This window comes from Teleopsis dalmanni, chromosome 2 (genome assembly GCF_002237135.1).
Source record: "Teleopsis dalmanni isolate 2A chromosome 2, ASM223713v2, whole genome shotgun sequence".
Taxonomy (NCBI): Eukaryota; Metazoa; Arthropoda; class Insecta; order Diptera; family Diopsidae; genus Teleopsis; species Teleopsis dalmanni.
Genome location: NC_051847.1, coordinates 229,065,913 through 229,079,810, shown reverse-complemented (window position 1 = coordinate 229,079,810; position 13,898 = coordinate 229,065,913). Strand labels below are relative to the sequence as shown.

The 13,898-nt window shown below is 30.3% G+C and overlaps 3 protein-coding genes across 6 annotated transcripts in view; 1 reads left to right on the top strand and 2 right to left on the bottom strand.

The window, feature by feature from the left end:
• Positions 1–3,215: 3,215 nt before the first annotated feature.
• Positions 3,216–9,303, bottom strand: LOC119678197 (protein telomere ends associated-like). Of its 4 annotated transcripts, XM_038089895.1 has the most exons (5): positions 9,087–9,254; positions 8,843–9,019; positions 8,289–8,336; positions 7,896–8,227; positions 3,579–3,841 (listed from the first exon to the last, which is right to left on the bottom strand). In XM_038089895.1, exons 2-5 carry the CDS (start codon positions 8,959–8,961, stop codon positions 3,801–3,803), a joined length of 540 nt encoding a protein of 179 aa, XP_037945823.1. In that variant the 5' UTR covers positions 8,962–9,019; positions 9,087–9,254; the 3' UTR covers positions 3,579–3,800. The 4 variants fall into 4 exon arrangements, with proteins under 4 accessions (XP_037945824.1, XP_037945825.1, XP_037945823.1 ...); XM_038089896.1 differs by lacking the exons at positions 8,289–8,336; positions 8,843–9,019; positions 9,087–9,254 and having other exon boundaries at positions 3,216–3,657; positions 3,711–3,841; positions 7,896–7,950; XM_038089897.1 differs by lacking the exons at positions 7,896–8,227; positions 8,289–8,336; positions 8,843–9,019; positions 9,087–9,254 and adding an exon at positions 3,947–4,040 and having other exon boundaries at positions 3,216–3,657; positions 3,711–3,887.
• A 1,046-nt stretch (positions 9,304–10,349) lies between these two features.
• LOC119676899 (ribonuclease H2 subunit B-like) lies at positions 10,350–11,159 on the top strand. The gene has a single exon (XM_038088168.1). The coding sequence runs from the start codon at positions 10,350–10,352 to the stop codon at positions 11,157–11,159; it is 810 nt and encodes a 269-aa protein (XP_037944096.1).
• Positions 11,160–13,661: 2,502 nt separating this feature from the next.
• Positions 13,662–13,898, bottom strand: part of LOC119678196 (kinesin-like protein subito) — a gene marked incomplete in the record, with an annotated part of 17,482 nt that continues 17,245 nt past the window's right edge. The window contains 1 exon segment of the mRNA XM_038089894.1: positions 13,662–13,898. Coding sequence (XP_037945822.1) covers positions 13,796–13,898 — 103 coding nt within the window.

The window sequence follows — 13,898 nt, the reverse complement described above, 5'->3', positions numbered from 1 at the left end:
AGAAGTGCCACGCTCATACAAACGAAATACCCACTTTATTTTGCTGGTGGATTTATAATAAATCCACCCAACCTCATGCAACAATGTTCGATCGAGTCACAACTGGTATGATGTCCAGTTCAAACCTATATGTGAGTCGAGTAAGGCTGACAAAAGCCCGACTGCATACGTATTCAATCATACATGCAACCCTCTGTATTACATTATATGCATGTTTGTATGTTTGTTAGCTGTAAAATGTTCAAGCGATCAAACAGCATTTCAGTGACGAAATCAAAATTGTGTACATTTGATAAGGTTTTGAATTTAATAGCATAAAAAACAAAATTACCTGTTTGATATTGTTATGAATTGTAGTGTAAAAACACATTACAAATTTATTTATGTCTCAAATCTGATTTTTCCATTCGAGGAAGCTTTATTCTTAAATATTGCCCATGCGCAATGTTTCCGAACCAATATCGAAATCACCAATTTTAACATTTCAATCCGGTGTAAATAGCATTCATGCACTTCCTCAAACCAGGAAGCATTATTAGTGGATTTAGTGACTTCTATACATTTTTTCAATATAATTTTTCTTACTTTTCTAATATTTTTATTTTCTTTAAAATACTTTTCAAACACTTTTATATGAATCTTAAAAACATTTTTTAAAATAATCACAAAAAGTCACCAAAAATTCAAACTATTAAGAAGTAGTTCCATTTGAGATAAAATATATGCACAAATGTGCAATAAAAACATACATATTAATATACTGCAGACTTAATGTCTCCAATATCACATTTGTACATACATAATGATTTTTGTAGTGCATCATTTGTTGCAATAAAAAAAATAATATATTCTATTACTCTTTACTCCTATGATATGGGCCTTTCCAGCACAAGAAAATAAAGCAACAAAGTATATCGAAAAATTATTTCAGGGATTTCTTTACCATTCACTTCGCTACTAATCAATGTATATTAATAAAATAGAAAAATAAAAACAAGAAAGGCAAAAGAAACAGGCGTATAAAAACAATTGTGGGTTGCAATGAGTTTGAACTGAACATCATACCAATTGTAACTCGATCGAACATTGTTGCATGAGGTTGGGTGGATTTATTATAAATCCACCAGCAAAATAAAGTGGGTATTCGTTTGTATGAGCGTGGAACTTCTTTGTACTATAGATTCTTTGGAAGGTTTTCAGCAAAAATCTGGTGTGCAAATAGATAATTCGCCACCACGGAGCAGTAATACAGCTCATTTGGAGACGCAGCAAGCCTATAAACGTCTAATCATTGCAGTACTTACTGATAATTATGATAGTGATGATGACCTGTTTAATTTTGGTGGCGGGCCATCAAAAAAAACATGTTTACAAGATAAAGATAAAAGTTTCGGTGAAGAACTTTACGATGTACGAAATAAACAACAACAACAGGAATTATGTTTACTTGAAACAGAAAAGATCGGTGTGAATGATGATGGCAAATCCGGGAGCAAACAAAATTCAATATTAGATGATGAAAGTATGTCAAAGCGTAAACAGAACAAAATTATTCAAATTGTTATAAGTGACAGTGATGACAGTAATGAAGATGATGACCTGTTTAATTTTGGTGGCGGGCCATCAAAAAAAACACCTAATGAATACAAGCCTATAAATAGCAATGATTTGATGGGACATAATCTAGATTGCACAATAACACCGGCTCGTAAAACTGTTTTCAGCGGTATGACATTTGTGTTTATGAATGCGAACCAGCTTGAAATATATGGACCCATTATAATTAAAGCCGGTGGAGCTACAAAAGATCTAAAATTTTGTGTGCCAAAATCTTTTTTACTTAAAAGTAACGTAGTTGTTTTGCAATATGTGCCCACAAAACAAACCCACAAAACAAAACAGTTATTATCAGTAGAGACGTGATTTTTTTTGAAAATGAAAAATATGTAGGAAAAAGTGATTCCCTAGGTATAGTTGTTCCTATTATACAAATTGAAAGTGACAATTCAGGGAAGAATATAGAGGAATGCGAATTGCCACTTAAAAATACTGAAAATGAAACCAAAAGTTCTGATGAACACTACAAAGTAATAGATAATACCTCTCCGGAATGCTCTGAGATTCAAGTAATATCCAACGAAGTGGAAGAAGAATCTGACATACGACGTTCGAAGAGAATAGCAAGCAAAAATTCGCCATATAATTTTTGTGCATTAGATTATATATCAAACGATCCTTGTTCATTTGAAGAAGTAATGTCGTCCAATAACTCTGATAAATGGAAAGCAGCTATGCAGAGTGAAATTGACTCGCTTTTACGGAACAAGACATGGAAACTTACTGAGTTGCCGGCTGATAAAAAAGCAATCCCATCAAAATGGGTTTTTAAAACTAAATTAGATGCTCAAGGTACTCCGGTTTGCAGAAAAGCCAGACTAGTTGCAAAAGGTTTCGGACAAATAGAAGGCATTGAGTACACAGAAACATTTGCTCCGGTGGTAAGATATGAATCAATAAGGTTTCTATTAGCGCTCGCCGCCAAAAATGATTTGATTATACACCAAATGGATGCTGTTACAGCATATTTGAATGGAATTCTCGATGAAGAAATATACATGAAACAGCCGAAGGGTTTTAACGATAGCTCAGGCAAGGTATGTAAACTTCTACGTTCAATATATGGTCTCAAGCAATCAGGACGCGTTTGGAACGAAACTCTAAATCGAGAATTAGTTGCAATAGGGTTAAAATATTTTTATTTACCTTCATGATCTGACGTAATTTCTGGATATTTCAAAAGTTTGTCCTTAAAACGTCCTGGACATGGTTTTATTTTCAATGGAAATATTGTCCGAATAACCGTTTGCATGTAAAATGTTTTGTAGTAACTCCGAAGTAATTTATTATTATCAAATAATTCTTCTTTTGATATATTTGAAATTGGCAACTCATACTCCAACTCCTTTATGCTTTGGCAAATGTTAGCAATAACATCATTGTGAAAAGTTAACCTTTTAAACGTTTCAAAACTGACTGGAAGGTTGCGCACTTTTTCATTTGTTTCTTTGTTGTTAGCATCAAAATTTGATATAATACTATATTTATAAAAAATTCCGTTTTAATAAAATAATTTATTTATTTAAATAACTTAAATACCTCTTTAGTCCCAGGATCTTTTCTTCTAATATCTTTTTATCGGTAACGCTATAATGCACATACATAAATTTTTTAATGGCTAAATAATCAATCATTTCTCTACTTAATATTTACCTATTTATATTTTTATGTGGAGAACTATCTTGTTTCTTTAAACTTTTTTTTACGCTTTGATGTTCATTATCTTTATTTTCACACAAATGTTTATAATAGTGTGGAATTTTAAACAAACGTTGTTTTGTGTTTTCATCACAGTCACTAGTGATGCGAACATATTTCATTGGTGCTACACATCGTCGCTGTGGTCTTTTGTAAAAAACGTTATATGTCTTTTTTACCCTGAACATGATTTCTGGTTCCGTGAGATATGTTTCTAAGGCTATTGGATATTTATCTTTAATATAATCTTTAATTACATCGATTATATTTGTATTTTCAATGAACTCATTGATCGTAACTGGAAAGACTGATCGTATTTTTGATTCTTCACGGGGTCTGAATCTGAAATAAATAAATTATTTTAGCATTTCTTTTATTAATTCACTTTAACTTACTTTTCTTGCAAATTTATATCCTGCTTTAGTTTAGGACTAGCCTGTGCTTCTTTGGTCTCAATTCCCATTGTATCAGTAATTTTTGTTTGTTTAACATTTTTTCCTTTTTTGAAGGGCATTTTTAATTCCGCCTGTATTCAACAATTTAGTGTTATTATTTATGAATTTTAATTTCGCCTGTATTCAACAATTTATTAATTATTAATTATTTATTAATTAAAGAAATTTCAACATACAGTTTTGTAAATGAACTGCGGAATTAGCAAAGAATACTTTTACTGTTTTAGAATACTGTTATATTAAGGCAATTCAATTATTGAAACTGTTGAAAATAAAACAGAAAACAACAAAATACAAAATATTAATAACGCAAAATAAGCAACCTCAATTTTTGACAAAAATTGTCAAAAATTTATATTTTCTAATTTCAAGCAGTCCCAAGAAATATACGATTTAGTTCAATTCAGTGTTTTTAACATGAACAAATGAAATAGTAAAATTTGTTAATTAGAAAACATATTAAAAGTTATTTTATTACATAAAAGTATTTTATTAGAAATAAAATTGTTGAATTCAATTAATAATAAATGAAATAATATTAAAAGTCTATACAAATATAATTTACATACTCCACTCTTTTTACCACCAAAAAATTGTTTACAATTTTTGTTTTTTTTTATATTTCTTATTGGATTTTTCACATATTTAACAAACACAAATTAACACATAGCACAACTTTATTAAAATATATTAAATATATACTCACATATATTTTTGCTTTACTAATTTGTATTTATACACATCAAAACAAACAAATCACATTAAACACAAAACATATATTTTAAATCCACAATTAATAAATTATTGTTTTTTTACCTTCTTTCGTCATTTTTAGGAAATTCATACATTCCCTTAAATAACTTACATCCCATCACGCAATTTCGCACCATCTTCAAATATTAATAATAATATATAATAATTTACTATAATAACAATTATAATAAATATAATTATTTTTTCAAAGAAACTTATTCACTACTTTTTATAACTCAGTTTGATTTGGCTACGTTTTTCAGTTTTTGGCGCATTTCTCCTGTCAAAATAACTAAACAAAACCCAATTTGCGCTCTTCATATTGCTCTTTCGTAATAAAAAAAATTAAGACCGTTCGTGGTGGTGAAACGTTCCGTTCGGGGTGGTGAAACTTTTCAGTCGTGGTGGGTCGAATTGCAACAACAAAACAACGTGCTTGGTTTGGTAGTAGTAAATTATTTTGAGAGTGTATTGGTTGGTTTTTTTTGTTTACATTTAAGTTGCCGTTCTTGTACAAGTATTCTTTGTTTCTTAATATGAATACACATGATTTTGTACAGCGGTTAATGGTTTTGTTTATGATTAAAGCAAAGAATCTATAGTACAAAGAAGTGCCACGCTCATACAAACGAAATACCCACTTTATTTTGCTGGTGGATTTATAATAAATCTACCCAACCTCATGCAACAATGTTCGATCGAGTCACAACTGGTATGATGACCAGTTCAAACCTATATGTGAGTCGAGTAAGGCTGACAAAAGCCCGACTGCATTCGTATTCAATCATACATGCATTCTGTATTACATTATACGCATGTTTGTATGTTTGTTCGCTGTAAAATGTTCAAACGATCAAACAGCATTTCAGTGACGAAGTCAAAATTGTGTACATTTGATAAGTTTTTGAATTTAATAGCATATGAAACAAAATTACCTGTTTGATATTGTTATGAATTGTAGTGTAAAAACACATTACAAATTTATTTATGTCTTAAATCTGATTTTTTCCATTCTATTAAGCTTTAATTTTAAATGTTGTCCATGCGCAATGTTTCGGAAGCAATATCGTAATCACCAATTTTAACATTTCAATCCGGTGTAAATAGCATTCATGCGTTTGCTCAAACCAGGAAGCATTATTAGTGGCTTTAGGGACTTCTATACATTTTTTCAATATAATTTTTCTTACTTTTCTAATATTTTTATTTTCTTTAAAATACTTTTCAAACACTTTTATATGAATCTTAAAAATATTTTTTAAAATAATCACAAAAAGTCACCAAAAATTCAAACTATTAAGAAATAGTTCCTTTTGAGGTAAAATATATGCACAAATGTGCAATAAAAACATACATATTAATATACTGCAGACTTAATATCTCCAATATCACATTCGTACATACATAATGGTTTTTGTAGTGCATCATTTGTTGCAATAAAAAAAATAATATATTCTATTACTCTTTACTCCTATGATATGGGCCTTTCCAGTACAAGAAGATAAAGCAACAAAGTATATCGACAAATTATTTGAGGGATTTCTTTACCATTCACTTCGTTACTAATCCATGTATATTAATTAAATAGACAAATAAAAACAAGAAAGGTAAAAGAAACAGGCGTATAAAAACAATTGTGGGTTGCAATGAGTTTGAACTGAACATCATACCAGTTGTGACTCGATCGAACATTGTTGCATGAGGTTGGGTGGATTTATTATAAATCCACCAGCAAAATAAAGTGGGTATTTCGTTTGTATGAGCGTGGCACTTCTTTGTACTATAGATTCTTTGGTTGAAGGTTTTCAGCAAAAATCAGGTGTGCAAATAGATAATTCGCCACCACGGAGCAGTAATACAGCTCATTTGGAGACGCAGCAAGCCTATAAACGTCTAATCATTGCAGTACTTACTGATAATTATGATAGTGATGATGACCTGTTTAATTTTGGTGGCGGGCCATCAAAAAAAACATGTTTACAAGATAAAGATAAAAGTTTCGGTGAAGAACTTTACGATGTACGAAATAAACAACAACAACAGGAATTATGTTTACTTGAAACAGAAAAGATCGGTGTGAATGATGATGGCAAATCCGGGAGCAAACAAAATTCAATATTAGATGATGAAAGTATGTCAAAGCGTAAACAGAACAAAATTATTCAAATTGTTATAAGTGACAGTGATGACAGTAATGAAGATGATGACCTGTTTAATTTTGGTGGCGGGCCATCAAAAAAAACACCTAATGAATACAAGCCTATAAATAGCAATGATTTGATGGGACATAATCTAGATTGCACAATAACACCGGCTCGTAAAACTGTTTTCAGCGGTATGACATTTGTGTTTATGAATGCGAACCAGCTTGAAATATATGGACCCATTATAATTAAAGCCGGTGGAGCTACAAAAGATCTAAAATTTTGTGTGCCAAAATCTTTTTTACTTAAAAGTAACGTAGTTGTTTTGCAATATGTGCCCACAAAACAAACCCACAAAACAAAACAGTTATTATCAGTAGAGACGTGATTTTTTTTGAAAATGAAAAATATGTAGGAAAAAGTGATTCCCTAGGTATAGTTGTTCCTATTATACAAATTGAAAGTGACAATTCAGGGAAGAATATAGAGGAATGCGAATTGCCACTTAAAAATACTGAAAATGAAACCAAAAGTTCTGATGAACACTACAAAGTAATAGATAATACCTCTCCGGAATGCTCTGAGATTCAAGTAATATCCAACGAAGTGGAAGAAGAATCTGACATACGACGTTCGAAGAGAATAGCAAGCAAAAATTCGCCATATAATTTTTGTGCATTAGATTATATATCAAACGATCCTTGTTCATTTGAAGAAGTAATGTCGTCCAATAACTCTGATAAATGGAAAGCAGCTATGCAGAGTGAAATTGACTCGCTTTTACGGAACAAGACATGGAAACTTACTGAGTTGCCGGCTGATAAAAAAGCAATCCCATCAAAATGGGTTTTTAAAACTAAATTAGATGCTCAAGGTACTCCGGTTTGCAGAAAAGCCAGACTAGTTGCAAAAGGTTTCGGACAAATAGAAGGCATTGAGTACACAGAAACATTTGCTCCGGTGGTAAGATATGAATCAATAAGGTTTCTATTAGCGCTCGCCGCCAAAAATGATTTGATTATACACCAAATGGATGCTGTTACAGCATATTTGAATGGAATTCTCGATGAAGAAATATACATGAAACAGCCGAAGGGTTTTAACGATAGCTCAGGCAAGGTATGTAAACTTCTACGTTCAATATATGGTCTCAAGCAATCAGGACGCGTTTGGAACGAAACTCTAAATCGAGAATTAGTTGCAATAGGGTTAAAATATTTTTATTTACCTTCATGATCTGACGTAATTTCTGGATATTTCAAAAGTTTGTCCTTAAAACGTCCTGGACATGGTTTTATTTTCAATGGAAATATTGTCCGAATAACCGTTTGCATGTAAAATGTTTTGTAGTAACTCCGAAGTAATTTATTATTATCAAATAATTCTTCTTTTGATATATTTGAAATTGGCAACTCATACTCCAACTCCTTTATGCTTTGGCAAATGTTAGCAATAACATCATTGTGAAAAGTTAACCTTTTAAACGTTTCAAAACTGACTGGAAGGTTGCGCACTTTTTCATTTGTTTCTTTGTTGTTAGCATCAAAATTTGATATAATACTATATTTATAAAAAATTCCGTTTTAATAAAATAATTTATTTATTTAAATAACTTAAATACCTCTTTAGTCCCAGGATCTTTTCTTCTAATATCTTTTTATCGGTAACGCTATAATGCACATACATAAATTTTTTAATGGCTAAATAATCAATCATTTCTCTACTTAATATTTACCTATTTATATTTTTATGTGGAGAACTATCTTGTTTCTTTAAACTTTTTTTTACGCTTTGATGTTCATTATCTTTATTTTCACACAAATGTTTATAATAGTGTGGAATTTTAAACAAACGTTGTTTTGTGTTTTCATCACAGTCACTAGTGATGCGAATATATTTCATTGGTGCTAGACATCGTTGCTGTGGTCTTTTGTAAAAAATGTTATATGTCTTTTTTACCCTGAACATGATTTTTGGTTCCGTGAGATATGTTTCTAAGGCTGTTGGATATTTATCTTTTATATAATCTTTAATTACATCGATTATATTTGTGTTTTCAATAAACTCATTGATCGTAACTGGAAAGACTGATTGTATTTTTGGTTCTTCACGGGGGCTGAATCTGAAATAAATAAATTATTTTAGCATTTCTTTTATTAATTCACTTTAACTTACTTTTCTTGCAAATTTATATCCTGCTTTAGTTTAGGACTAGCCTGTGCTTCTTTGGTCTCAATTCCCATTGTATCAGTAATTTTTGTTTGTTTAACATTTTTTCCTTTTTTGAAGGGCATTTTTAATTCCGCCTGTATTCAACAATTTAGTGTTATTATTTATGAATTTTAATTTCGCCTGTATTCAACAATTTAGTGTTATTATTTATGAATTTCCCGCTAAAATTAAAGAAATTTCAACATACAGTTTTGTAAATGAACTGCGGAATTAGCAAAGAATACTTTTACTGTTTTAGAATACTGTTATATTAAGGCAATTCAATTATTGAAACTGTTGAAAATAAAACAGAAAACAGAAAACAACAAAATACAAAATATTAATAACGCAAAATAAGCAACCTCAATTTTTGACAAAAATTGTCAAAAATTTATATTTTCTAATTTCAAGCAGTCCCAAGAAATATACGATTTAATTCAATTCAGTGTTTTTAACATGAACAAATGAAATAGTAAAATTTGTTAATTAGAAAACATATTAAAAGTTATTTTATTGCATAAAAGTATTTTATTAAAAATAAAATTGTTGAATTAAATTAATAATAAATTAAATAATATTAAAAGTCTTTAAACTATTCATACATTTGAATATGAATATTTTAATATACAAATATAATTTACATACTCCACTCTTTTTACCACCAAAAAATTGTTTACAATTTTTGTTTTTTTTTATATTTCTTATTGGATTTTTCACATATTTAACAAACACAAATTAACACATAGCACAACTTTATTAAAATATATTAAATATATACTCACATATATTTTTGCTTTACTAATTTGTATTTATACACATCAAAACAAACAAATCACATTAAACACAAAACATATATTTTAAATCCACAATTAATAAATTATTGTTTTTTTACCTTCTTTCGTCATTTTTAGGAAATTCATACATTCCCTTAAATAACTTACATCCCATCACGCAATTTCGCACCATCTTCAAATATTAATAATAATATATAATAATTTACTATAATAACAATTATAATAAATATAATTATTTTTTCAAAGAAACTTATTCACTACTTTTTATAACTCAGTTTGATTTGGCTACGTTTTTCAGTTTTTGGCGCATTTCTCCTGTCAAAATAACTAAACAAAACCCAATTTGCGCTCTTCATATTGCTCTTTCGTAATAAAAAAAATTAAGACCGTTCGTGGTGGTGAAACGTTCCGTTCGGGGTGGTGAAACTTTTCAGTCGTGGTGGGTCGAATTGCAACAACAAAACAACGTGCTTGGTTTGGTAGTAGTAAATTATTTTGAGAGTGTATTGGTTGGTTTTTTTTGTTTACATTTAAGTTGCCGTTCTTGTACAAGTATTCTTTGTTTCTTAATATGAATACACATGATTTTGTACAGCGGTTAATGGTTTTGTTTATGATTAAAGCATACTTCAAGATTTTCGCGCAAAAATAAATGCAAAGAAATTTTGTTAGCAAATATGAGCAAAATAAAATCTACGCGTTCTTCTAAATCAGAAACCAAATTAAATGATTCAACAAGAGACAATAAAACGGTTAAAGCATCATCTATAAGAAAAGTATTTTATATTGCCGAATCTTTAATGCAAAATGCCGATAATGAATTGCGATTAGAACGCTTCTTTCATCCGGGCAAAGGTACCACCGCGCTATTTATAGCATGTTCCAATAAAATCATTATGGAAGTATTACAGTTCTCTGAACCACGACGAAGTTGGCTAATAGATTCAAATGTATGTTCCAATGGACGTATTTATGTTACTACACCGATTGATGTCACATTTTTGGCAATACATCATATACGCAAGCATTGCACCCAAAGAGTACTGGAACTGCATTGCAGGCAAAGTGAAGATTTAAGCACTTCTCGCCTGCTTACGACTTTTGTAGACAAAGACACATTAGGTTGCGTAGCTGATGTTAAAAGATTAGCTGGTTCCAAAACGGTGTTTTATAAGTACAATGCAGAAAAAACGTTAGCTTCGTTAGCGCTTAAAACCCGAAACATTGCGAATGTGCTTAAAAGCAAAGGAATTTATTGCGGACTGAGCACCGTGTCACATAATTACACTCCCAGCGAAAATTCAACAGCTGAAGATCTGATTAACGATATTGACTATTTGCGTATGGCGTGTGATATTGTTGGTGGTTATATTAACTTGGATTTACACGACGATCTCACAAAATATTTTGAAATACAACCGGAAATAAAAGCCATCGTTGAGGAGCAGAAACAGGCAAATAAACGAAAATCACTTGCAATCACTTAATTCAAATGATAATAAAAAAATTAAACTTGAAAACACGAATGATAAAAGTGCTAATGAAAAATTAAAAAATAATGGCCTATTAGATGACTCACTGGATGATGATAAATCTAATATAATCGTTAATGATGCACCAAAGGCACCAGCACCTAAGGAGCGCGTACTCACAGCTAAGGAGAAAGCATTAGCCAAGAGCGCAAAGGGAACAAAAAGCATATCTTCATTTTTCAAGAAATAAATCTTAAGTTATTTTTAGTTAAGGATGATTTGTAATAATCTTCACTTTAAGTACATTTATTGTGTAATCGTTATTATTATATTTAGTAAATATCATTAGATTTGAAGTTTAATTGTTTCTGTAAAAAAAAATTGTAGGATTTTAATTGAGGTATTGGAATTGCGTTTGACTTTTGTTAAACACCACATCAAAACAGAGAAAACAATCTGTACACATATTCTGAATCAGTTTGGTTTTATCGCTTTTAGTAAGCCAGCTAAGTCTACACTTGACTAAAAAAATTTCAAAATATCAACTTAAGGGAGATATTCAAATTCTTTGGTCTATTAGAAACTCTGATATTCATAGAGATGCCTTAAAGATGGTCATTCCTGTCTTTTTTTAACACGCTAGAAGCTGCTTGTAATATCCATTTGGAGGTGGTGAACGATACTTGGTTGACGAGTGGTTCCGGTAAGTTGACATGGCCATTCTCGAAACTTTCATTTCTACTCCTTTATATCTTCACATTACTTTCTCTATTCCGCCCATTGTGCAATGTGTTATCAACCTTTTCTGAGCTTGCTTCCAGTTTGGCATATTGCTACAACAATCTCTTCAACAAAATATTCATTATCTGATACTTTAAGTATATAATGGATTTTACAAAAAAAAAGTGATGTAAATTGCCAGGTTGACACAGTACCCGTTACATGGAGTGCATACGGACAGAAGAGTCAAGGTGCTAGCTGCTATCAACTCCTTCCTAATTCTCCTACTGTTATTTTTTTAAAAGCTTATAATATGAGTAAGGATATTGAAAGATAAGGTATTTAACAAATAAAGAACTTAAAGAAATTAAAATTATGTGGGCTTTAATGCAATTACTTCATCATTTAGTCGATGAAGCCTTAAATTATTAATTAATTTACAACAAAATAATACTAATTTAACATAATATACAATAAAAAAAATTCTAGAAAATTAATTAATTTTAGCTTTACTGGTGGTATATCGGGTATCACGCAGATAAATTTATTTAAAATCAATTAATTATTTTTTCATATTTTTTCCGTAATACAATAGTCAGTCTAATGGACATTTACCTTTATTTGAAAAAAACTTAATCTATTTTTGGATATTACTTTATGATACAAGTATGTTCAGCTCTATCTGCTACATCTATCTAAACGCGATGAAAAATCTTACTACCGTGTTTAAAACTTAAACTGATTCATTTGTAATTGCCTGAATTTAACTTAATTAAAAAATAATTAGTAAAAAATTGTGTAATTTTAACTGATATAATCTAATACATTTATTTAAACAAAACTAGAAATATTCTTATAAATTACAAAAAAACGCTAATCCTCTTTTACAAGGACTATTTCGTGATTGTATTATTATAGGATGCAGTTTCTCTCTTTGCGTAAAAAAATATTACATTTTTTGCGAATGCTAAACATCCAGTGTGTTGAGTTCGTTAGAATTTTTATCGCTTGAGTCCTCCTCCATTTTTTCTAATTCTTCTCCTATTTTGTTCGTATAATTTGCGTCTAGTACAATCACTTTGTTTGGATTTTCATTGTAAATCTGTCTTTCAGTTTCTAAAAATTCCTCATGCGAGGCTCCCATATTCTCTAATGTCCTGCGTTTCCTTGATATTTCATCGCAAATGTTTTCTTTTAAGTCTTGTAATTCTTCATGCGAATTATCATTTTTTATCGGACTAGGATCTGCGACTACTGAATCTATTGTCTCGATTTTGATTTGAGTTTTATCGCGAATCTTCTCTGGCAGTGCCTGCAATACCTTAACTTGCCGCGGACTAAAAGCGAGTGTTGGATTGAGTTTGTTCGGATATTTTTGACATTCTTTCTCTTTCAGTTCTTGTAACTCTTCACGCAAATCTTCAATTTGTTCAATATGCGCTCGTTTCACTTTTGCCAACTAAAAATTATAAATTAAAATTTAATTATTGATGTGATTAATATATCTGAATTGATAGCGCACTTGACTCACCTTTGATTCAAATACTCGTTTTTGACATTCAAGTTCCTGTTTCAGACGATTTTCAGCTTGTTCCTTGGTTGCAGTCAATGTTTTTTCAAACGAGTCCACAAGTTCATTTCGAATTTCTTTTTCTTGCCGCAAGAGTTCAGAATTTATCCTAATTTGGAAATTATTTACTTCGTTTATCAGTCGATCATTATCATTACGCAGCCTATTTGAATAAATAATTTATATATTATTATATTCCAAAAGAGTTAGGGTATTTTAAAACGTACAAAATATTTACTTCGAGTAATTGCTCAATGTAGGCATTTTGTGCACTGCCGGACTTGGAATGTTCCAAAAAGAATGAAAATCTTGAGTTATTTTGCTTCACAATTGGTGGTTTGAAGATAATATTCTTAGCGATTTAAGAGAATCCCAAAACATTTAAATTTTCTTCATAATATTTTTCAGTGGGTGTAACATTAACCACCATGACAATTTTCTCCTTTCCTAACAGTGGAGCTTGC